This window comes from Pristis pectinata, chromosome 5, assembly GCF_009764475.1.
Source record: "Pristis pectinata isolate sPriPec2 chromosome 5, sPriPec2.1.pri, whole genome shotgun sequence".
NCBI lineage: Eukaryota > Metazoa > Chordata > Chondrichthyes > Rhinopristiformes > Pristidae > Pristis > Pristis pectinata.
The window spans coordinates 5740979-5764898 of record NC_067409.1 but is presented as its reverse complement, the minus strand read 5'-3'; the positions used below and the strand labels follow the sequence as shown (position 1 = coordinate 5764898).

Here is a 23920-nt window from a genome sequence, read left to right as displayed (position 1 = left end):
GGAGGTTGGTTCACTCTCAGAATTGATGGCATCTCTCTCTCCTGCATGAACAGAAGGCTGTTAGAAACATTATCATTGACGGTGAGTAAAATACTACAAAAGTAACCAGTAAAACCTATCAGTTTGTCTTGTGCAGTTTAAGATTAACAGTAAGTTCTTGGTAAAATTCTTAAAGCTTCAGATAGAGTAAACAAGTGAACAGCCTTGTTCAGGGTGTTTTGTTAATAGGGCTGGTCCCTTTGTTGCTTTTGTGAACTATAAAGGTAATATTAGGTGTTTGTCAAGATTGCGGGGGGTGGGTGGGGGGATGTTCTTTCCTCTTTAATGACTATTTAATATCTGTTTGAACCACCAATTGGGATTTCTGTTTGGAGCACAGGCACCCTAACATTTGGGCTTGTTATTTTCAGGGTTGGAGCAGAACATCACCACCTGCAGTTGTGATCAGTGCACAGAAGCTGTTGCTCACATCCAGATGAAACAGAATAGTGGATAATACTCATCTCACCTTGCAGAAGGCCTGTGGGTGACATGGGCTTCAGACACCTAAAGCCTGGGGTGGGAGGTTGAGATCTGTTGCTGATCTGGTTAAAGGTCTCTATCCTATCTGGGCTGCTAGCAGAGACTGAGATTCCATCATCTTCCAGAGGCATCATCATAAATTTGTATGCGACCTTCCCCTGCCTTCCTGCCAGTGTCCTTGGCCTATGGACCCCACTCTGACCTTGCACCCAAGCCCAGCTTCATGTGGTCTGCTGAATCCCATTGCTCTGAATTGGTCATCCCCTCCATCCTTTGACCTGGTTAGTCTGCAGTGGTGGGAGGTTGTACAAGAAGGGCCTTGTCTATTGCAGTAATACTGTGGATATGAATGTGGTTGAATTTAGTCCCTCAGCTGGCCAGTGGGAGACTGTCATGGGCCAATGTTGAGCTAAGTTCCCCTTGTTTAGAGTCCGATGTGAATGTCAGGCCAAAGAGTACTGCTTGTTTGTCCAGATCGTTGATCCTGGAGTTGGCCTTGTACCCACAACCTACCTAACCATGTGATAGTGTAATGTGATAACCAAGATATTTCTTTCTTCTACTTGTGCACCTCTGCACCTTAAAACTCTTTAGTCCTTTGAGTTATAAATTGCCTCTGTAACAGTAGTGATTTTGGTGTAAAGTAGAATAATGGTACTGTACTTAATTTCAATTATGATTCTAGAACTGAACTATTGCAATCAAGGAAATATTGAAAAGGCTCTGACTAACAGCCAAAAATGCTGTCTGATCTGACTAATTAGAGCATCTTCAGAGAAAGTGGGGGAGCATTTTGGGTCAATGAACTTTCATCCAAGTTAGGAAAGGTTGGAGATCAAGTGTGTTTTAGGTCACAGGAGAGAGAGAACACAAATGCCTGCAATGGGGTGAAGACCAGGAGAGATTTACTGACACAATTAGTGGTGCTGCTGGTTCAGAGGGGATGGTGAAAATCTATGGCGAATGACAATGGCCTGATCTGTCTGGAGGAGATGAGTGGGTGGGGGAGGAGGAGAGAGAGCAATGCTGGAAATGAGACAAAACATAAGTTACTGGAATCTTGAATAAAGATGAAATGGAAAATACTCAACAGGTCAGGCAGCATCTGTGGAGAGAGATGAAGCAGTGATTCACTTCCACTTCTGATTTGGTGTGCTGAAATGCAAGGTTGAATCATGAATGGCATTTATTGTGCAGTAGTCATATTTTTAAAAAAAAATGCGTATTTTAATTTTTTTAGAAAACGTCAGTAAACAGTTGGCTCACCAGGACTTGCAGCTCCAGGAAAGTCACCAGGCAATTCTAACTGACCTCTTGGAGGTCAGGGCACGTGCTCATCAGGTCTACACCAAGCTGGGTAAGCCTCCTGCCTCTTGTGTTCTGAGAACTGGTGTGTTTATCCAGCTTCCTTTACTATGGGGGGTCCTCTGCCTCTGTTCAAAGTTCCAGCAACCCGAGATCAATTCTGATCTTCGGTGGAGTTCGTGCATTCTCCCTATGATCTTATTTCCCCGGATCCTCGGGTTTCCTCCCACCTACCAAAGATGTGTTAGTTGGAAAGTTAATCAGGCTATTGAAAATTATCCCTAGTGGACTTGGTAGGAGAACTGGGGTGAAGTTGAGAGAATATATTGCAAAGTAGTAAGTGGTGGAAAGCAATTGATGGGGTTCCTTTCAGACCTGGCATAAGGGGCTGAATGGCCTCTTATGTTGTAAGGAAATGAGACATTGGGTTTCAAACAGCATGCAGCATCACCAATTTATACCCCTCTGTCCCTGTCTCTCAATAAAGTACTAATGGGGGAGTCTGATCTTGATGTTGAGCTGCTTTTATTTCCTCAAGGAACATATTGAATGGAAGAAGGATCTAATCAGATCACACCTATTAGCTGGTGGTAGTTTCGGGTACTAACCCCACAATCCCTTGATTCAGATAATATCAACATTTTTTCAATGAATACACTCAGTAACAGAGCTTCCACAGACCTCGGGTAGATAATTCCGAAGATTCACCATCCACTGGGTGAAGATATTTCTTGAGTCCTGAATGGCTGACCCCTTTGAGACTATGACCCCTGATTCTTGATGCCCTAGCCAGGAGAAATATCATCCCTGCATCTCTCCTATCAGGATTTTGCATGTTTCAATAAGATCACCTTCCTTAAACCGTAAAGAGTAGAGTTTGTTTCATCTCATCGGATAATACAATACACCATCTCAGGAATCGATCTGGTAAACCTTTGTGGCATTCCCTCTACAAATATATCCTTCCTTGGTTATGGAGACCAGACCTGCGCATGGTATTTCAAGTTGGTCTTGCCCAGCTCTACAAATTTGTAAGATTTGTATTCAAATCCTCTAATAAAAGGCATCTATACTCTTCGCCTTAATGGACAGGTATACCAATTAATTAACTTCGATTCGCATACAAGGATGCTCGAGTCCTTCTAATCACCAACACCTTTTAATTTCTTATCATTTAAAATGAGCTCTACTTTTCTATTTTAGTTTCTTAATATTGTATTTAATTTGACATTCATTAAGCCAGTCTATATCCTCAAACACTTCTGCATCCTCCATGCATCTTGCACTGCTACCCAACTTTGTATTATCAATAAACTTAAATGTATTGTACATACTCTGCTCATCCAAGTCATAGATATCAATTGTGAACAGCTGAGCCCTCAGCATTGGTACTACAACACCCCATTAATTGCAGCCTCCTAAGCTGGAAATGATCTGTGTATTCCCACCATTTTCTATTCCTTAACCAATCTTCAATTTACACTAGTATATTACTCCCAGTCCCAGGTGCTCCAATTTGGCACCTTATCAAAGGTCTTTCAATAGTGCAAATGCACCACACCAACTGATTTTCCACCTTAACAATTCTAGTAGTTATAACCTCCAAGCAACTGACATGTGTCAAGTGTTTCTTTTATAAATCTGTTAACTTGGCTCAATCCTATTATTGTTTCCTAAGTGCCCTGTTACCATTTTCTTAATAGATTATTGAACATTTTTCTGCTAAGACCGGTTAGCTTGATATTCAGTTCCCCATTTTCTCTTCCCCCTCCACCTTCCCCACCACCTTTCTTAAATAATGGGATTACATTGAGCTACCTTCCAAAGGGCAGGAACTATTCTGGAACTTCAAGATGTCCACTAGTAATCTCTCATCTCCGTTGCCACTTTCCAAACATTCAGATCCTTATGAAGGCTTTGGTCTTCTGAATTTTTTCCATTCCTTTTTTGGTAACTTTAAGCCTTTTCCTTTTGACAATATGGGATCACTTTCTTTTTGTGATTTAAAGGGAGTTTTGTTGTAACTGATACTAAATCTTAAATCTTATTTGTGTTTACCATAGTAAACTCTCATCTCATGCTTCCATAGTTTCCTTTGGTTTAGATTTAAAACCCTTGTTTCAGATTGAACTAAATCACCCTTTTATATAAATTCTTCTAACATAACTCTTCCCTAATGTTTTTTAAATTTCAGACCCGACCTTTCAAAACCTTCTCTGTGGGAAGTTAGGAGAAGGCCATACAAACCCCTTGAGCCTCCTCTGGCATTCAGTTGGATCATGGTTGAACTTTTACATCAATTCCATTTTGCCATCCTATCCCTTAATTTCCCTTGGTGCTCAAAAGGTTATCAATATATTTGAACGCACTACCTTCTGGCCTAGAGAATTCCACATTTCTCCTTAACTCAGTAGCCAAGGGTAACTCTTAACTCTTGAGCCAAGGGAAACAGCTTCTCAGCAAGGCCTTCAGTTCTACATTTTCAATGCAGCTCTATAAAACTGGAGTATTGTGTTCAGTTCTGGTCACATTATAGGAAGGATGTGGAAGCTTTAGAGAGGATGCAGAGGAAATTTACCAGGATGTTGCCTGGATTGGAGAGCATGTCTTATGGGGATAGGTTGAGCGAGCTAGGGCTTTTCTCTATGGAGAGGAGGAGGATGAGAGGTGACTTGATAGAGGTGTACAAGATGATAAGAGGCATCAATCGAGTGGACAGTCAGAGACTTTTTCCCAGGGCGAAAATGGCTAACACGAGGGGGCATAATTTTAAGGTGATTGGAGGAAGGTATAGGGGTGGGGGATGTCAGAGGAAAATTTTTACACAGTGGTGGGTGCGTGGAACGCACTACTGGCGGAGGTGGTGGAGGCAGATACATCAGGGACTCTTAGATAGGCACATGAATGATAGAGAAATGGAGGGCTATGTGGGAGGGAAGGTTTAGGTGGATATTAGAGCAGGATAAAATGTCGGCACAACATCGTGGGCCGAAAGGCCTGTACTGTGTTGTAGTGTTTTATGTTCTAATGTATTTGCAACTTCCCATTCTTGTAAACATTAGCAAATATAGGCCAGCTCTGACAAATCTTTTCTCTGTGGCAACTGAGGAATCCCTCCAGCGGACTGTTGTACAGTAAAACCCTGATGATCCAGTACCCTTGTGACTTTAGCAGACTGCTTAAGAAATGGAAACAGCAGTAGGCCACTCGGCTCTTCAAGCCTGCCCCAGTTCTCTGCACTATTGAATGTTACCCCTATTCATCTATTCATAACCTAACACTTTTAATTCAGTTTTTTAGATTTTACAGAATAGTGTAATAAATTTTTCAGTTCATTGAGTAAGTTCACAGGGGGTGTGGCAAGTGGGATCCTGGTGAGTTTACAGGAAGTGCAAGAAACCAAACCTGTGTCAGATGCCAAACCATCAGGATTTCTGAATAATTGGAGAGTGGGTGATTAGGTTTTTTAAGAAGCACAGTGAAATGCATTTTTTGCGTCAAGTGTTCTGGGGGCAGCCTGCAAGTGTCACCATGCTTCTGGTGCCAACATAGCACGCCCACAACTTCCTAACCTGTCTTTGGAATGTGGGAGGAAACCAGAGCACCTGGAGGAAACCCATGCAGACATAGGGAGAACGTACAAACTCCTTACAGACCGGCTGGAATTGAACGTTGGCACTGTAATAGCATTATGTTAACTGCTACATGACCGTGCCTGCCTTTACACTAACGTGCTGTGCTTGAAAGAAGTGTAGCAGTGTTCCTTGTGGAAGGTGAGTGAAAGGACCCACTCCTTTAGGTGAAGCCTTTCAGAAGCCCAGTGCAGTTTGACAAGTCCTCCAAAATGCAACAAAACACGAGAAGAAACTAAATGTAGTAGCAGCGGATATCCCCATAGAATTGTGGCACCAAAGGAGGCCTTTTGGTCCATTGAGCTGCACTGGTTCCCTCTTTTTCTCCCCCTTCCCCACAGGCCATATCCTTGCAAATTTTTTTAGCACTAATTGTTTAACAGATGCCTTTTTTTGGACAAAGTATGACTGATTAGGATTTGGAATGCAAATTAACATTTTTAAAAAAAGTCTTATCAGCCCCTTTAGATCTGTATCTTAATCTGGTTATTATTCAAGAGTAAATTGTAAACAGCTCGTCTAACAACTATCACTCCTCTTGGCTGTCTTTCTCCTTGAGACAAACCCATGGATTCTTCAGTTTGTCCATGCAACCTTGGAACCATTCTACTTTTGCACCCTCAAGTGTTTTCATGCTGTGGTTCATAGAATTGTACACAGTGTTTCATATGGGCTTGGCATAACTTCTACAGGATCCATACTGCAGTTAATGGGTAGACTTGCACCAATTTATAAAGATAACTACTGGGTAATCAATTGCTGTGGATTTTGTTTGAGAGAGAGATTGATAAGGAAATTGGGAGATTCTACTTTTATTACTGAGTTTCAGCATTTATCATTCACCTGAGATGGTCAGTGCCTGGGCTTCATGGATTCTGATGAATGTAACCTTGTGATGGACTGGAGCAGCCAACAATGCTGTGACTGAACCAAACTGATCTAAAGTGAAAGGGGCATTGGTCTGCTTGTGCTCTCTTGGTTCAACACTGTTATGGAGTACATTAAATTATAATAACTTTGCCTGCTGATTCACTTGGATTATACACGAGATTTTTAAAAATATGGTAAAAGTAGCAGCGGAATAAGAATAGTGGATATTTTTCTCTGAGCATATGTATACTTCTAGCAAAACAAAATAGCTATGAACTTGTGGCTTCATCCTGGTGGTAGTTTGGGTCTTTAACAGCCTTATCTGCAGAATCTGACCCCTCAAACCTGAAGGTGACAAGTTTAATGTTTTGTAATTTTCCTCGTGTTGCCTGTACTGCTTGTATAGGTGTTAGAAGGCAAATGAATGAAATTTCATTTGCATGTAAACTGCATTACCCCTCAAAATGAAGAATAAATTGAGATGCAATAAATTCTGAAGATGCTGGAATCTGGAGTAACACAATGCTGAAGGAACTCAGCAGGTCAGACAGCATCTATGGAGGGAAATAAACAGTCGATGTTTCGGATTGAGACCCTTCATCAGGATTTCCTGCCATAAATGCTGCCTGACCTGAGTTCTCCAGCATTTTGTGTGTGAATAAATTGAGATACTAGTTAAGAAATGGTGGCAGAGGCCATTGGATTGAATGGCTTAACTCTTGCTCCTACAAATACACTCAGATCATTATCAAACATGATACATATCACAAGAAGGTGGTGTTTGAAGTGATTCCTTCCTTTGGATAAAGTTCACCCTTTGGTTTAATGGTGTAATTGATTTCCAATGAAAAATTGAGTATTCTCGCTGTAATGCATCACATTAGAACATAGTGCATTACATCACAGGAACAGGCCCTTCGGCCCAACATGTTGTGCTGAACTAATTAAATAGTAATCAAATGCCTGACTAAACTAATTCCTTCTGCCTACACAATGTCCATATCCCTCCATTTCCCACACATTCATGTACCTACCTAAGACCCTCTTGAATGCCCCTATCATATTTGTCGCCGCCACCACCCCAGGCTGTGCATTCCAGGCACCCAACACTCTGGTGTGTGTGTGTGTGTTAAGAAAAAAATTTACCCCGCACATCTCCTTTGAACATGCCCCCTCTCACCTTAAATGCCTTCCCTCTGGTATTAGACATTTCAACCCTGGGGAAAGGATTCTGGTTGTCTACTGTCAATGCCTCTCATAGTCTTGTAACCCTCTATCAGATCTCCCCTCAGCCTCTGCTGCTCCAGAGAACAACCCAAGTTAGTCTGTCTCTTACTCCTGTTTAAACTCTCATAATTAGCCATAACCAGTAAATATCTGGGGGGAAAAAATAGCTTGGATGCCATAATAAAAGAAATACTGGGACTCTGGCTCAGACATTTCCTGTGCTTTTGTCTCCTGAGTTTCAAACAATTACTGATATTGAGCATATTTGCTTATAGAGTCGAACCTGGCCTTGTTTTCTGCCCATCAGTCCCAGACGGCCATCTACTATGACCAGTTGATGGATAAGCTGCAGAAGATGAACCAGACTGTTGGTGTGATGATGCACATGATCAGCCACCTGGAGAAAGGAGTGAGCATGCGACTGAACAGCATTCAATACTTCCTGAACTGGACGGGTACGGAGCCAAGAGCAGTTGTACCAGGGTGGTGTACTCCACTATACTCTAATACAGTTAAGGTTTTAACATTGCAAAGTAAAGGCTGCAGATGTTGGGAATTAGAAAGACAAATACATTACTTGAAATACTTGGGTCATGCAGCAGCAGTGGAGAGAAGCAAGGTAACATTTTGGTTTGATCTTTAGTCAGAATTGGGGGGGGGGGTGAGTAAATGGCTTTCAGAGATGGAGAGAACACAGGAAATGTCTGTGGGGTAGCGATGGAATGGGATGTACTTTGGTGATCTCAGATGGTGATAAAGCCTTGTTAAACATAGCTGTTCTGGTTTGGAGCAGTGTAAGTAGAGGGAACTGAATGAGTGTAGGAGAAACTAAGATGCTTAGTTACTGGAAAACTATGTCAAATGTGTTTAAGTTGCTGAGAAGGGAGAAAGGGGTCAAGGAAACAAAAGAACTCATGGGTTGGAGAACAAAAGAGATCAAAAGACACGAGCAGTTGTGCTGCTGGCTGAGAGAGGGTGGTGGTGATTTGTTAACTGCATCTGAACTGTGGTTGCAGTGTAAATAGGAGATTAGAACCAAGGGGTGGGGTGGAGAGAATGAGCATACTGGAACTGAGATGTGAAATACTTAACGGGTCAGGCAGCAACTGTGGAGAAAGTAGAGGTTAGCATTACAATTTGTTTGCATGTTCAGTGGTACTGAGGACTGATTAACAGCCATTCATCTCATTTGGTTATGGGATCTTGCAGAGATTGAGGACAGACGATTACTAAATTCACTGTTTTAAAATGTGTATTGTGCTGGTCAATAGTGGAGTTGAAACTCTAGTGGAGTGTGATTTTGGTGTAACTTGGTGATCTGGCAGAATTATAACAGTGGTGAAAAGTTAGCAGTGTAAGTTTATTTTTTAAACCAGCTGGAAACATACAAATATGAATTAGGTTTGTGGTTAAGGATATTGCCATTTCATATTCCCTACCACTCAGCTGTGCCAGGGATTCCCCCCACACAGGTACTCCCAATCAAGCATCCAGCTGATGCAAGTTGCATCAAAGCAAGCAAAAGCCAAGGTACTCTTCACTGGTCCAATGTATTTGGAGCATGAGACAGCAGCAGGTCTTTGGGTCCTTCCACTTTGGTTTGCCACTTGGTTGTGTTAATTTTGCAAAGATGGGAACTTGACCGTGGGGCATTCCTGCTCTGTGTGGTCATGCCTGTTCTTGGCTCATCTACCTCTGTGCTGCCAGGGGCATTTGGGTACCTAGTCTATTAGTTTAGAAAATGCTGATTAGATGTTGTGGTGGGCCTCTACATTGTTCTACCTGATTGTAACTCTTCTTGTCAGACTTTGTTTTATTTTTTATACATAAAGGTCTTCAAATAACCCATTTCACATTGACTGCTGGATTGGTGACTGTTGCAAATTGATTTTTCTGTACTGAAGTAACTCCTGACTTGATGTTCACAGGGGCTAACTTGCACGTGATCTACACCTGTGTTGTACATGTCAGTTATTTCCTGGCCACTGCCCTCATCATGACATTTCTGCAAACTCCAGGCTTCTCCAGAGCAGTCTTATTGGTCTTGGTAGTGCTAAATGCCTTGTCTGAGTTTAACCGCTGTGCATCCTTGGATTTCAAGTGTCTCAGTCTGTTCCTGACTTTGACTGTGATTGGTAAGTGAAGTTTGGCCTATTGACAGATACTGGAAAGGGGGCAAGATAGTGTGAGGATTTGTAGCTTGATTTATTTTTGGAAACTCAACAAGATGCTTAACCTCAATGATTCCTGCTTCCATGATCATGAGGTGCAGAGAAAATTGTGCGGTGCGGAGATAGAAATGATGAGTTTTATTTTGGAATTTTAACTCTGATAAAATAAACTCTGGCCCAAAAGTAAACTGAATCCTGTGTAATAGTGATATGCCTACAGCAGGCTGGTTTCTTTCTGTCACCCTGCTACATGCTGTAAATTATGCAAACATCTAGTTGTTGGATCTTGTAACTCAAGATATCTGAAGCATCTAGATTAAGTAATCCTATGATGGGGATATACTTAATCAAGAGAACAACCTCTGTTCCGGATTCCTCCCATTTGTCAGTAAACAGTTCAGCTACAACAGGCTGGGAGGAGCAAGCAATTAATTGACCTTGATGGAAGCATATCCTTCAGGCTGAAGTGAGCTGCTCTTGATGGAAAAGGATAATACCCCCTGCCAGCAGGCACAACTGACCTGTGAGGAGATAACCATTCGGTGTTCAAGTACATTGTGATTGGAGCAAAAGATCATAGATGTTGGAAATCCTAAACAAAACAAAATGCTGGAAGCACTTCACAAGGCAGCAGCATCTGAGAGAGAAAAACTGTCAACATTGCTGGTCAAGGACCTGTTCTGATGAAGGGTCTGACCAGAAATGTTGATTCCGTTCCTCTCTCCATGGATGTACTTCGCAATTTGCTGCCTGTTGGGAGGTAGGGTAAATGGCTTTAAGTTTGGCTGTGATGCACTCCTAGGTTGAATGGCATGCTCAAATTCATCTAGAAGACCTTTTGTTTGCAGGTTGTTATCACTTCCATAGTATGTACATTCCATTCCTACACAGACCCAATGGCATCAACCAGCATGAATTGGGACAGACAACCCTCACAGCACAAGGTTGCCTTTCCAACAATTCATGCTGGTTGATGCCATTTGATAAAAAAAACTGGTGGGAGGAAGCCCATCTGGGGAACAAGAGACCAGCTAATATATGCTCTTGGCATGTAAAAAGTCTTATAGTTTGGACTCTGCATTTTTTTTGGAATTGTCAACTGATCCTGATCTATTCACTGTGCACTACTTAAAAACAAAAACCTCATACTTCTATTTCTTCCCAAATTCATAAAGCAGAATTTTGGCTTTAACATTTAACAGATGAACTTTGTCAAACTATAACATTTTGTTCAGGTAACTGGATGCTGATTAATTGCTTTGGCGCCCAGAAGAGGAAGTCTTTACCAGGTCGCCCATCTCCTGTTATTGTGCCTTCTGTGAGGCCAGGGTTTCTCACCTCGACTCCTGAGCGGTATGGATTGTACTTTATGGTTCCTTTCCATAATCTATCTTTAATGACACAGATTTGCAAGGCAGTCTGAGCTCCCTATGACACCAGTTCTGGCCAGTTGCTGTGTTGCTTCCTTGTCAGTGTCATCTTAATTGATCTGAGGTGGAGTTCTCAATTTCTACTGAACCCTCCAAAGGATCTGGGTGAGCAGGCAAGGACTGGTGCTCTTGCTATCCAGTTCATTGAGTGTACCAACTCAAGGACAGTGCTTCTTGGAGATAACTAATCCTGCTGTAAGTGGCAGCCTGCACTGTTTTGAATGTTAATAAATATGGCTTTGTTTTCCTTCCAGAAAGTGTTCATTCTCCAGATTGGGAGAAGAACTCGAGAAACTGGATCACGATGGCTTGCAAGGTAAAAAGGTTGTTGCAAGTAACTTGGCTGTTTTTGAGGCAAGAAATTGAGGTATCTGGAAAGTGGAGTCTAAGTTGCCATAGAGGAAGCATATGCTGTGGTAAAAGCAGGTGGGAGCTCACTTGGGCTTGCAGAGACTACCTATGTTACCTATGTCGTATGTTCTTATGATGGATGGAGCCCTGGTTTCATCCTCAAGACTTGGGAGGAGAAACTCCTGACTGAGGAAGTTCTAGCTACTGGGCTGGTGCCATATGAGTCATGATGGGTGGAGACATTGTCTATCCCATTGACCACAAGACATAGCAGAATTGGGCCATTCAGTCCATTGAGTCTGCTCTGCCATTCAACCATGGCTAATGTACTTTTCCCCCTCAACCCCATTCTCCTACCTTCTCCCTATAGCCTTTGCCCTTACTAATCAAGAACCCATCATACTCTGCTTTAAATATACCCATTGACTTGGCCTCCACAGCCGTCTGTGGCAATGAATTCCACAGATTCACCACCCTCTGGCTAAAGAAATTCCTCCTCATCTCTGCTCTAAAGGGACATCCTTCTAGTGAGGCTGAGCTCTCTGGTCCTAGACTCTCCCACTACTGGAAACATCCTCTCCACGTCCAATCTAAGCAGGCCTTTCAGTATTTGGTAGGTTTCTAAACTCCAGTGAGTACAGGCCCAGAGGCATCGAATGCTCTTCATATATTAACCCTTTCATCCTTGGCATCATTCTCATAAACTCCTAGACCCTCCAATGCCAGTGCACTCTTTCTTAGATATGGGGCTCAAAACTGCTCACCATATTCAATGTGGTCTTGCCAATGCCTCAAAGCCTCAGCATTACATCCCTGCCTTTATATTCTAGTCCTCTCAAATGTTAACAATGCATTTGCCTTCCTTACTACTGACTCAACCTGTAAGTTAACCTTTAAGGAATCCTGCACGAGGACTCCTAAGTCCCTTTATACCTCCAATTTCTGAATTCTCTCCGTTTAGGAAATGGTCTATGCCTTTTATTCCTTCTACTAAAGTGCATGACCATACACTTCCCTATGCTGTATTCCAGCTGCCACTTTGCCCATTCTCCTGACCTGTTCAAGTCCTTTTGCAGACTTTGTGCTTCCTCAACACTACCTGCCCCTCCACCTATCTTTATATCATCTGCAAACTTGGCCACAAAGCCATTAATTCCATCCAGATCATTGACATATAACGTGAAAAGTAGTGGACCCAACAACTGTCCCTGAGGAACACCACTAGTCTCTGGCAGCCAACCAGAAAAGGCCCCTGTTATTCCTACTCTTTGCCTTCTGCCTGTCAGCCAATCTTCTATTCATGCTTGTACCTTTCCTATAGTACCATGGGCTCCTATCTTGTTTAGCAGCCTTGTGTGTAGAACCTTGTCAAAGGCCTTCTGAAAACCTAAGTAAACAACATCCATTGACTCTCCTTTGTCTATCCTGCCTGCTACTTCCTCAGAATTCCAGCAGATTTGTCAGGCAAGATCTCCCCTTAAGGAAACTGGCCTATTTTATCATGTGCTTCCAAGTACCCCAAAACGTCATACTTAATAATGGACTCTAACATCTTACCAACCACTGAAGTCAGGCTAACTGCCTATAATTTCTTGTCTTTTGCCTCCCTCTCTCCCTCAAAGAGTGGAGTGATTTTTTTTCCAGAACCATTCCTGAATCTAGTGATTTTCGAAAGATCACTAATAATGCCTCCACAATTTCTTCAGCTACCTCTTTCAGAACCCTGGTGTGTAGTCCATCTGGTCCAGGTAATTTATCCACCTTCAGAACTTTCAGCTACCTAAGCACCACCTCCTTAGTAATAGTGACCACATTCACTTCTGCCCCAGACTCTAGAAATTCTGGCATGTTGCTGGTGTCTTCCACAGTGAAGACTGACACAAAATACTTAATCAGTTTGTCCACCATTTCTTTGTTCCCCATTACTACTTCTCCAGCGTCACTTTCCAGTGGTCTGATGTCCACTCTTGCCTCTTTTTTATATATATATGTAAAGATAAAACTTTTGGTATCCTCTTTTATATTATTGGCTAGCTTGCCTCCATGTTTCATCTTTTCTCCCATTATTGCTTTTTTTTTGTTGCATTGTTGGTTTTTAAGATTCCCAATCTTCTAGCTTCCCACTAATTTTTGTAATATTGTATGCCCTCTTTTGATTTTATGTGGTCTTTGACTTCCCTTGTCAACCATGGTTGCTTCATCCTCCCTTTAGGATGCTGCTGCTTTGGGATGAACAGATCCTGTCTTTCAAATTACTCCCAGAAACTCCTGCCATTGCTGCTCTACCGTCATCCTTGGTAGGGTCCCCTTCCAAACGACTTTGGCCAGCTCCTCTCTCGTGCCTCTATAGTTACCTTTACTCAACTGTAATACTGACACATCCGATTTTAGCTTCTCCCTCTCAAACTGCAGGGTGAATTCTATCATATCATATGTTCCCAGGGCACCAATGCTCAATACAAGAGGGCATGGCTTTAAAGTGATGGGTGAAAAATTCAAGGGAGATATCAGAAGAAGGTTTTTTACCCAGAGTGGTTGGGGCATGGAATGCACTGCCTGGGGTGGTGGTGGAGGCAGGTACACTGGTCAAGTTCAAGATACTACTAGATAAGCATGTGGAGGAATTTAAAATAGAGGGATATGTGGGAGGAAGGGGTTAGATAGTCTTAGGCAAGGTTTAAAGGTCGGCACAACATTGTGGGCTGAAGGGCCTGTATTGTGCTGTACTGTTCTATATTATGATCACTGCCTCCGAAGGGTTCCTTTACCTGAAGCTCCTGAATCAAATCTGGTTCATTGCACAACACCAAATCCAGAATTGCCCTTTCCTTAATGGGCTCGACCACAAACTGCTCTAAAAAGCCATCTTGTAGTCGTTCTACAAATTCCTTCTCTTGGGATCCAGTACCAATCTGATTTTCCCAATCCACCTGCGTATTGAAATCCCCCATGACCTTGCCCTTTTTACGTTCCTTTTCTATCTCCTGTTGTAATTTGTAACCCACATTCTGGCTAATATTCAGAGGCCTATATCTAACTCCCATCAGGGTCTTTTTACGCTTGCAGTTCCTTAACTCTACCCACAAGGATTCTACGTCTTCTGATCCTATGTCACTTTCTAAGGATTTGATTTCAATTTTTACCAACAGAGCCACCCCACCCCTTCTGCCCACCTGCCTGTCTTTTCAATAGGATGTGCATACTTGGATGTTTAGCTCCCAGCTGTGATCTTCTTTCAACTACGACTCTGATGCCCATAACTCTGATCTTACTGACCCTGTGCCAATTTGCATGTAGCTGAGGTAGCAATCCAGAGACTGCTACATTTTTGGTTCTGCTTAATTTAGTCCCTAGCTGCTCAAATTCCCTCAGCAGAATCTCTTTCCTTGTTCTATCTCCGTCATTGGTACCCACTTGGACCACAACTACTGGATCTTTCCCAACCACTCCAAATTCCGCTGCAGGTCAGATGAGATGTTCTGAACCCAGGCACCAAGCAAGCAAGAGCCTTGGAGACTCCCGATCCTTGCGATCGAGAATTGTCTATTCCCTTGACTATACTATCCCTAATTACAATATTTCTTTTGTCTTCCTCTAAACCCCACCCCCAACTTGAATAGCTCCCTGTACCTCTGCCATGGTTTGGTTGCTCATCCTTTCTACAGCCCCCACTCTCATCTGCACAGGGAGCAAGAATCTGACCTGTTGGACAAGCTCAAGGGCTGAGGCTCCTCCAAGGGGGATGGATACCCCTACCTGCCTCACTCAGTCACCTCACTCGCAGTCACGCCCTCTTGTCCCTGACCACAGACCAACTTTGAAGTAGTTAATCTAATGGGTGGGACTACCTCCTGAAAGTGTCCAGGTAACTCTCCCCCTCCCTGATGCATTGCAGTGTTTGAAGCTCAGATTCCAGGTCATCAACCTTGAGCCCAAGTTCCTTGAGCAACCAGCACTTGCTGCAGATGTCAACAGGAACCACAATGGGGTCCACCAGCTCCCACATCATGCAGCTGCAACACATCACCTGATCCTGCATCCCTATTTTATTTAATTAGTTGTAATTTGGTGTCTTTTTATTTTATTTAAAAAAAAAATCTTGTCTGTTCTTACCTGCTACTCTCCTGTGCCTCCTTGCCAAAGCTTCAGATTCCCACTGGCCCACTCTCACAATGGCTGCTCCACTTTACCCTACTTTCCTTTTATTGGCCAAGTTGTGTCTCTCAACATTTTTTAACAAAAAAAGCTGCTAGTTCTTCCCCTCTGCTGCTCTGGCTGCTGCAGCTGGAGGGAAAACAACTGGAGGATGAGTTGGGCAGGGAAATAATGAACCAGAGGATAGCTGGTGACCTTTACCATGGGTAAAGTGGCTGGAGGAGGTGAAAGGCACTGGTCAGTAACATTTGAGTATGCTAGAAGAACAAAGTTATGTTAATAATTGTGTGGGGAGGGATTGATGGCTGATTTGAAAGATGGAGAAGAATGTTTGAAAAGAATAACTTGTGGCTAAGATGGAAACCAGGAAATGATGTCCTACTCACAGCTTTGGTTAGCCTTGTTTCAATCCTGAGACCAATTGAAATACATTGCTAGTAATCACAGAAGGAAAAATAAGATCACTACCCAAATAAACTTCTTGAGCACATGTGTTGTAAACAACATACTAGTGAGAATTATCCCAGTGTTTGTAATCTGCAAGGAGGGAGAAGGTTTAGACTAAAGCTTGCAATACTAGGGAAGGCAGGATTTAGAGCTGGAGTACTACAGCACAAACAGACCCTTCAGCCCAACTCATCTCTGCTGACCAAAATGCCCATTTAATAAGCAAGTCCCATTTGCCTGCATTTGGCCTATTTGTTTATACTGATGAAGGATGGAGCCTTGGTTCCTCCTGGGGAATTGGGAGGAGAAACTCCTGATTAAGGAAATTCTGGTCTGGTGCCACATGAGTATGAAGGGTGGAGACATTAAAAAGTAGTTGAGCAGTGACTCTGGTTGAGGTGTGTCTGATATTGACTTGTTAGCCATAGTTCACGTAAAACACTTTCAATAGCCAGGATGAAACCAGGCAACTTGTGAATTCAAGGTGCTGCTTTCTCCAGTTTCCCATCTTCAAATAAAGTGGAGAGTGGAGGGGATATTGTGGGTGCTCTCCGGCTGTACATTCATAGCTATAGTTCCTGTCGTTTCAGTCTTGGTTCTTTAATCTGCCTCATGGATTGTTTTAAAACCAGGTTATTTTGAGTAGACTGCAGTATTTATGCAGTTCTCTTCATTACCAGGAGGAGAGGGCAGGAGAGAGTTATTCTGGCTATCTCTTCTGTTGCAGGAAACTATGCTTTGGAAAATGCAGACTTTATCAGAAGCAGCACACCAATAGCTGCTCCTGGCGAGGCAGTGCACCAGCCTACAAATCAAGTGGTGTACTCTTCCAAAATTCCTGCAAGTTCAATGCCTATTCTGAAAAAAAGACTGGGACTGACCAACTCTGCTTGTTGGGAGGCTGCTGGGAGAAAGGTATGTTCTTGCTGTTTCAAACTTAAACATTGACAAACCTAGGCAATACTTGAGGAAAATGATACATAACTACCACACCCCTCCTAGAAGCTGAGCTTAAAATCTAACCTACACTGACGGTAGGGAAACTTCTGCTTGAGTATTGCCATGTGTATTAGAACACAACTGATTTTTGGTTAGTTCAGGGACACCAGAGTAGTAATTGTGGGTTTTCGGGGGTATAAAATGCATTGGCAGAATAAAGGATGTTGTAAATTACCAAAATGTTTTAACTGGATAGATCTGATCCTAGATATTCTGTCTCATGTACTGCATACTAACATTTAAGAACACTTTCTGTACCTAGTAGACAACAGAATCTGTGGTGGCCTCTCCTGTCTTTTAACCTCCAGCCTCAAATCTGCACTTCTGGTCTTTGGAAGCTTTATCTCAGTTTCCAAGCATCCAAGCTCTGGAATTCCCACCCTAAACATCTCTGCCTTCTACCTTCTTCCCTCCCTTAAGGCATTGCTTAAATCATTGACTATTCTGATGAAGGGTCTTTGATTTGAAACATTAGTTTGTTTTTTTCTATAGATGCACCCTAACCTGCTGAGTAATTCCAGCATTTTCTGTTTTATCTTTGGGCAAGACAACCAAAACTTGTTCGATATTTGTGGTTGTCAGATGTTGTTAATGCTTCTGTGAAGTGTCTTGATGTGTCTTTTGTTACACATTTTGTTCACATTGGTCCTTTAGACAATGACTCTGTAAAAGACTAATTTATATCCTGTCTTGCTAACGTTTATTCTACCAACAACAGTCACAAAGCTATGTGGTAATGCCAGGCGTAATCCCAGTTTTACCTGTTGGTTGGTCATCTCCAGACTTGAGGCAAAGACATTAAAGTTAGCCTTAACACTGGCTAAGTAAAGAAATGGGAAAGCAAGCAGGCCTTGTAGGTGTCAGCCAAGGGGCAGAGTTGATTAGTTGTAAGAACCCTTATGTGAGGAGTTCACTAATCATGTGAAGAATTGTTTCTTTATTTCTTGAGCCAAATATTTTGAACCAACTGTCTTGAGTTGTCCTGCAGTGGAAGCCACTGTTTTGAGAAGAGGCGATTGGGATGAGTTGGGCAAGGATCTATTGAGGTATTTACCTCCACAAGCCAATTCCAAACACATGCAGCAACTGTTATTGAAGGGTGTGGTAGCATTTGCCCAAGGGATTGCAAGGCCAGCATTAATTGCTCATTCCTAACCCCCACTACCTACCTGTGACTGATACCATAAGTACAAGTAAATATATTGGGTTTAGTGCTGCCAGTTCTTCTTGATTTGGGGAAGTCATGGCAAACACTTCCAGAGAAGTTTGGCTTTGCTGAAGTAACTGTCATCTAACTGGGTGCTTGCTCAATGTCCAAGTACAAATCTTATTGTTCAATGTTCAGTCAGACCTCTCTTATGTGTACTCCTGATGGAATGGACTCTAGGAAGAATTTGGGGGGGGGGGTGCGGTGGGGGGGGGTGCAAAAAGAGGGGCATTTTCAGCTGAACCCCTGTAGGCATTTGTCCAGAGGGATTACGCCCATCTTAACTTGAATGTCAGGCCAGATTCCAAACCCATGTTTGAGAATCACTAATAGTGAAAGGGTTTAATTTGCAGGAAAACTAATGCTGAAATTCAAAAATCAGGCCATGAGACTTCAGTGTACATTGTGCCTCTGATCCACTACCACTCTAAGGCCAGCCTAGTGCTGCAGTATTTGTGTTTGTGGGCCATGACTGCTGCACAGACTTCACTCTGAATTCTGCATCTGAATCCTCTTTGATCTTTGGTTTTAGATTGTTGCTGAAGACAATCACCTCAGACATCATGCCCACATGTTTGAAGCTGAAACCTTTAATCTCAATGATTCTGCTGCCAGCAGTAGGTGAGTATAACTGCACAGCACAGTGGATGTTAAAGCTATGAATACTATAAGGATGAGAAAAGTGTGAAACATTTTAGTAGCAATATTATTAATTGAATAAAACACAAGATTTTCAATTAGACCAATACAGGTGATCAATTTAAAGGAGAACGTAAATCAGGTTAAGATTTTAAATGAAGCAGTACGACCTTGATTTGCAGATACAATAGTAAAATCACCAGGCCCAAATTAAAATTCTCACTACTCAGTGCCTTACCTTAGTATCTGACCCACTTTAACTAACGGCTTGCTGATGTCTGTTTTGGCACCCTAAATGTGAACTGGCTGGAAACTACCTGGGATATCATGGTGTCACACAGCATAATGATAGGCCCCTGATGTCCATGCCAACTATCAGTACCCATGTATACTGATCCCATTTACCTGCACTTGGTCTTCAGCTTTCTATGCCTTTTGGTAATTCAAGTGTCAGAGTCTGTCAGAGATACAGCACAGAAATGGGACCCTGGTCCACTAAGTACGGGCTGACCATTTTTGTACTAATCCTATGCTAACCCATTTTATTCTCTCCTGCCCACCCCCGACCCCCAATATTCCCCTCAATCCTTTCCCTGATTCTACCTTGCCCCTACACAGAGGCCAACTAATGAACTGAAAGAACATGTAGCACAGTACAGGCCCTTCAGCCCACTAATCTACATTTTTGGGATGGAAGAAACTGGAGCACATCGGAAACCCACATAGTCACTGGGAGAGCATACAAACTCCACACAGACAGCGCATGAGGTCAGGATTGGATGTTGCCAGGATTGGAATGTATTAGCTAGAAGATGAGGTTGGACAGACTTGGATTATTTTCTCTGGAGCTTCAGAGGCTGAGGGGAGACCTTGATGGTATATGAAATTGAGAGGCATAGATAGGGTAGGTAGTCTCTTTCCCAGGATGGAAGTGTCCACTACTAGAGGGCTTAGGTTTAAGGTGAGGGGAAAGTTTAAAGGATCTGTGCAAGGCAAGTTTTTTTAAGAGTGGTAAGTGTCTAGAATAGGCTGCCAAGTGGAGGTGGTGGAAGCAGATATACTAGTGATGTTTAAGAGGCATTTAAACAGGTGCATTGAATGGGCAAGGAATGGAGGGATTCTAACCTGTGCATGCTGATGGTGTTAGTTTAGATTGGTGACATGGTAGGTTGAAGGGCCTGTTCCTGTGCTGTACTGTTCTATGTCCTAGACGGCCTACCACATTTTACAAAATCCAAGAAAATGTTCTGGTGCTCCACTTGAGCTGGTGCCTTCTGGAAATGTGAACTAAATGCATCCCACTCTCTGGATTCCCCACCCCCATGCACCCAGAGACACATGGGCATCTGAAACACTGCACTAAACTCTAATATTCATTCTTGCAATTTAAGATGAGATTAAAAATGTAATTAACCTTTCCTTTCTAATGCCAGATCTACCTCTCAGAGGCAACCATGCAGTGGTATTACCAGGACTGGTCTACCTTGCCGGAATAAAGCAGCTGTAGGTCAGGAATTCTGCAGAATCCACAGTTTGGGACAGACTTCATGCAGTTAAATACATCACCTGAATCATTAGTTCATTAAGGAAAGCTAATGTCATGTTCCTGAATTGCCATTTCATCGTTTAAAACCGACCAACTGGGAGAATTACCCTGGCACTTCTGAATAATGCAAACTGATGAACTTCATTAATCTGGTCCCTTTACCTCCTGTGTCCAAACAGTAAAACCATCAGCAGATTGGGTCTGAATAAAATGGCAGAACTGTGGTTACATGAAAACTGTATTGTGGAAGCAATTGAGCTCAGCTAGAACAAGATAGCTGATGGTGGAACCTCTTCTCTCAATGCTGACAAACCTGCAGTGTATTTTCAGCATACCTTTGTTTCATTACTTGATTTTAATCCTTTTTAAGAAAGACATTAAGTATCAAATTAAAATGTACCTGTGGTGACTGATTACTGCCTGCAGGTAATCTGCACAGGGCAATGTTTCATTCTTGGGGAAAACCAGTTAGATTCTTGCTGCAATAACATATTTCCCTTACAGTGAATTAAGAATGAGGCTGTCACCTGTAGAATAATGCCAAATGTACCAATTTAACCACACAGCCAAGACCAGTTGGGTCTTGTACAGAGCCAGTGGAGTTTGGGCTGTAGAAGCATCTTTCCCTGGTGTGTTCCATCCCTTTTTAAAATCTCTGAAGACTTGACTTGTACATTAGTATTTGTTTCCCTCATTACCAAGCAATTTATTGTGTAATCTTTCTATCCAGAATTGTTTATACCTGTTGTACCTGTCAAGTGAAACCCTGCAGCAATAGTTCACTAGACAAAACACCACCTGTAGAAAATTGGTTGCTGGTGCAATTCTCTGCTTGTTTTACTCCAAGTTCATTTATCACTCCCTTGCTGAGATGGCAGGGCATCCAGCTGTTCCTCACACTCTGAACCTGCTACTGCTGCTTGGTCAGCAGTCTGCTGAATTCTTACTGGATTGAAGAGGCTACATTCAGGTCTAAGGGAATAGACTGATTTTAGGAGCTCTGTCTCACGATGTAACTGAGTTTGTACAGATCACCTCAGGAGAAAATCTGAGTCTGCACAGCAAAACTTATAAACTAATAACCTCCAGAGGAGCCAGGCTTTAAAGAGGCGGTTTGTATTTGGAATAGACATTTCTAACTGAAGAATGTTTTCCTCCAGCAAGGACCAGGAAAGCAATCATGGATGTTTTGATGGCCTGGCACATGGGCAGGGCAGCCTAGATCGAATTGTGCTCACTGCAGATAGATATTTAATTTTTGGCACTGTTGTCAATCTAGCACCAAAATTTGATTAGACAAAATTTAATAGAAATGTTTTTAATATATGGGATTAAATCTACATGATTCCTCAGTCCCATTGGCATAAACAGTTTGAAGGATCTTCAAGATTTCTTGCTGTGTATTTATGGAGCAGTCATGTGCACTTTCTTTTATTTGAAAAATGCTGGATTGGCATTGAATATGTATCTGTCTATACTGACTGATGGAATGAGCTACAGCTCAGGTGTAATCTACCTCTGTCTGAATTGCCTCTCAGCTATTTGGTTTCTGTGGCATTAATAAAATATAGTCCAGTTTTCCAATCTGAGTAAACTAAAATAGGGCTCTCAGTTCCTGGTTGCCAACCTAATTAGTTCCCAGTGCCCTAGGAAGACTGTCTGCTCCTTGTATAATTCTGCACATGATCTTGCGGGAAGGGAATCATGCTTTCTGATGCCTAATAACTTTTGCTGTAACTGGTTTCCTTTATCTTTCTCACTTGTAATGATACAAGTTTCCTGAAATTGCTACTGGGATAATAGGGAAGATTGGTTTGGTATTGTAGATCAATTCACCTTCATTTGAGTGATGAATTTCATTGCAATTTAAACATTTGGTCAGTTGGGTTTGACAATGAGTTTTCCTGGACAAGTATCATGAATGCTATTTGTCCCTTATGCACCTCAGTACTGGCCTGCATTGTTTAAATTGTATTGTGAAGTCTCATTTTATTGCTAATTGTAAGAAGTCTTTCACGACTCAATGGAACCCTGGTTATTGTATCTGGCCTTGTGCAGAATGCTGGGTGAAGGAAATGCCATCTGGATGGTAATTTTTTTTGGAGGCGCACTAATAACTGGTCAGATCTGGGTCTGATGCATTCTCATTGCACAGTGCCATTGGGTATTTGGGCAAGAATTCAGACTTGAGTTGTGATTTGAGATTACCTGAGCATTTTGTAACCATTTGCCACTTTAATGCTGCTGCTGGTTGTGGGAAAATGGTTGCTGTCATGTTTTAATTAATAAATGTACATAAATTTCTAAAATCTTGGTTGTGGATTTAGTCGCTTTGTCCTTCCACAAACATCAATCTTACTGAAGGCTGAATGTGACCTTTCCATTCCTCCAGCCTCACTGAACTTCCCTTCAGTGAAGTTGTCAGTTGTGGCATTACTGCAGGTTCCATCTTAAGTTAATTTGCCCTCCTGCCCATTCAGAAAGGGATGCAGAAGAGTTCAATAGGAGTCCTGGTCAGCATTCATTCCTGGCCCAATAGTCACTGCTGGTACCTTATGCCTGTAGGCAACTTGGGTATTCTATTACTGCATTACACTAGTTATTGCAGATATTATACTGCAGTAGTTATACTTCAGAGGGGATTCTGTAGGTAAGGGGCAGGTAATGAGCACCATTGTATGATGGCTTCTGCTCTGGAGCAGTAGGTGTGGTTAGAGGGTTGTGGGCAGGTTGATGCCAGGGACTCGGAGGTCATGGAGTCAGATTTTCAGGAGTTGGGGAGGAAGTTCTTAAAGTAGGAAGAATTTGGCACAGGAACAGGTCCTTTTGACATGATGGGTATGGTGGGCCAATCTAAACTAACTGATCTGCCTACACATGGTCTAATCCTTCTGTTCCATGCCTGTTTGTGTGTCTAAATGCCTCAAATTGCTATCATTGATGTTCCTGCCACTTCCACAGCAGTGCATTCCAAGCACCTACCACTCTCAATTTTTTTTTTAAATACTTGCCTCTCAAATCTTTTAAACATTTCTTTCTTGGCTTTAAAGCTTTGCTAGCTAGTATTTGACATTTCTACCCTGGGGGAAAAAAAAGATATCAGGTTGCCTCTCAGCCTCCGACATGCCAGAAAGAAAGCAACCCAAGTAGTTGTCCAACCTCTATAGCTAATACATTCCAATCCAGGCAATAACTTCATGAACCTCTTCTGCACCCTCTGTCTCCACACCCTTCAGAGAGTGTGGCCTAACCAAAATCTTATATAGCCACCATTTTATACATGACACCCTGACTGATGAAGGCAAGCAAGCTGCACATCTCCTTTGCCATTCTATCCACGTGTTGCCACTTTCAGGGAACGATGGTCCTGCATCCCAAGATCCCTCTGTCCTATTTACTGCATACACCTGATCTCCTGA

The 23920-nt window shown here is 42.4% G+C and overlaps 1 protein-coding gene across 1 annotated transcript in view; it reads left to right on the top strand.

Moving 5' to 3' along the window:
- Nucleotides 1-22806, top strand: part of bmb (brambleberry) — a 38868-nt gene extending 16062 nt beyond the window's left edge. Inside the window, exons 7-14 of the mRNA XM_052016119.1 lie at nucleotides 1763-1879; nucleotides 7832-8011; nucleotides 9485-9691; nucleotides 10963-11080; nucleotides 11412-11473; nucleotides 16838-17025; nucleotides 18849-18937; nucleotides 20389-22806. Coding sequence (XP_051872079.1) covers nucleotides 1763-1879; nucleotides 7832-8011; nucleotides 9485-9691; nucleotides 10963-11080; nucleotides 11412-11473; nucleotides 16838-17025; nucleotides 18849-18937; nucleotides 20389-20512 — 1085 coding nt within the window. The 3' untranslated portion in view covers nucleotides 20513-22806. The remainder of the gene's footprint in view (nucleotides 1-1762; nucleotides 1880-7831; nucleotides 8012-9484; nucleotides 9692-10962; nucleotides 11081-11411; nucleotides 11474-16837; nucleotides 17026-18848; nucleotides 18938-20388) is intronic.
- The last annotated feature ends 1114 nt before the right edge of the window (nucleotides 22807-23920 follow it).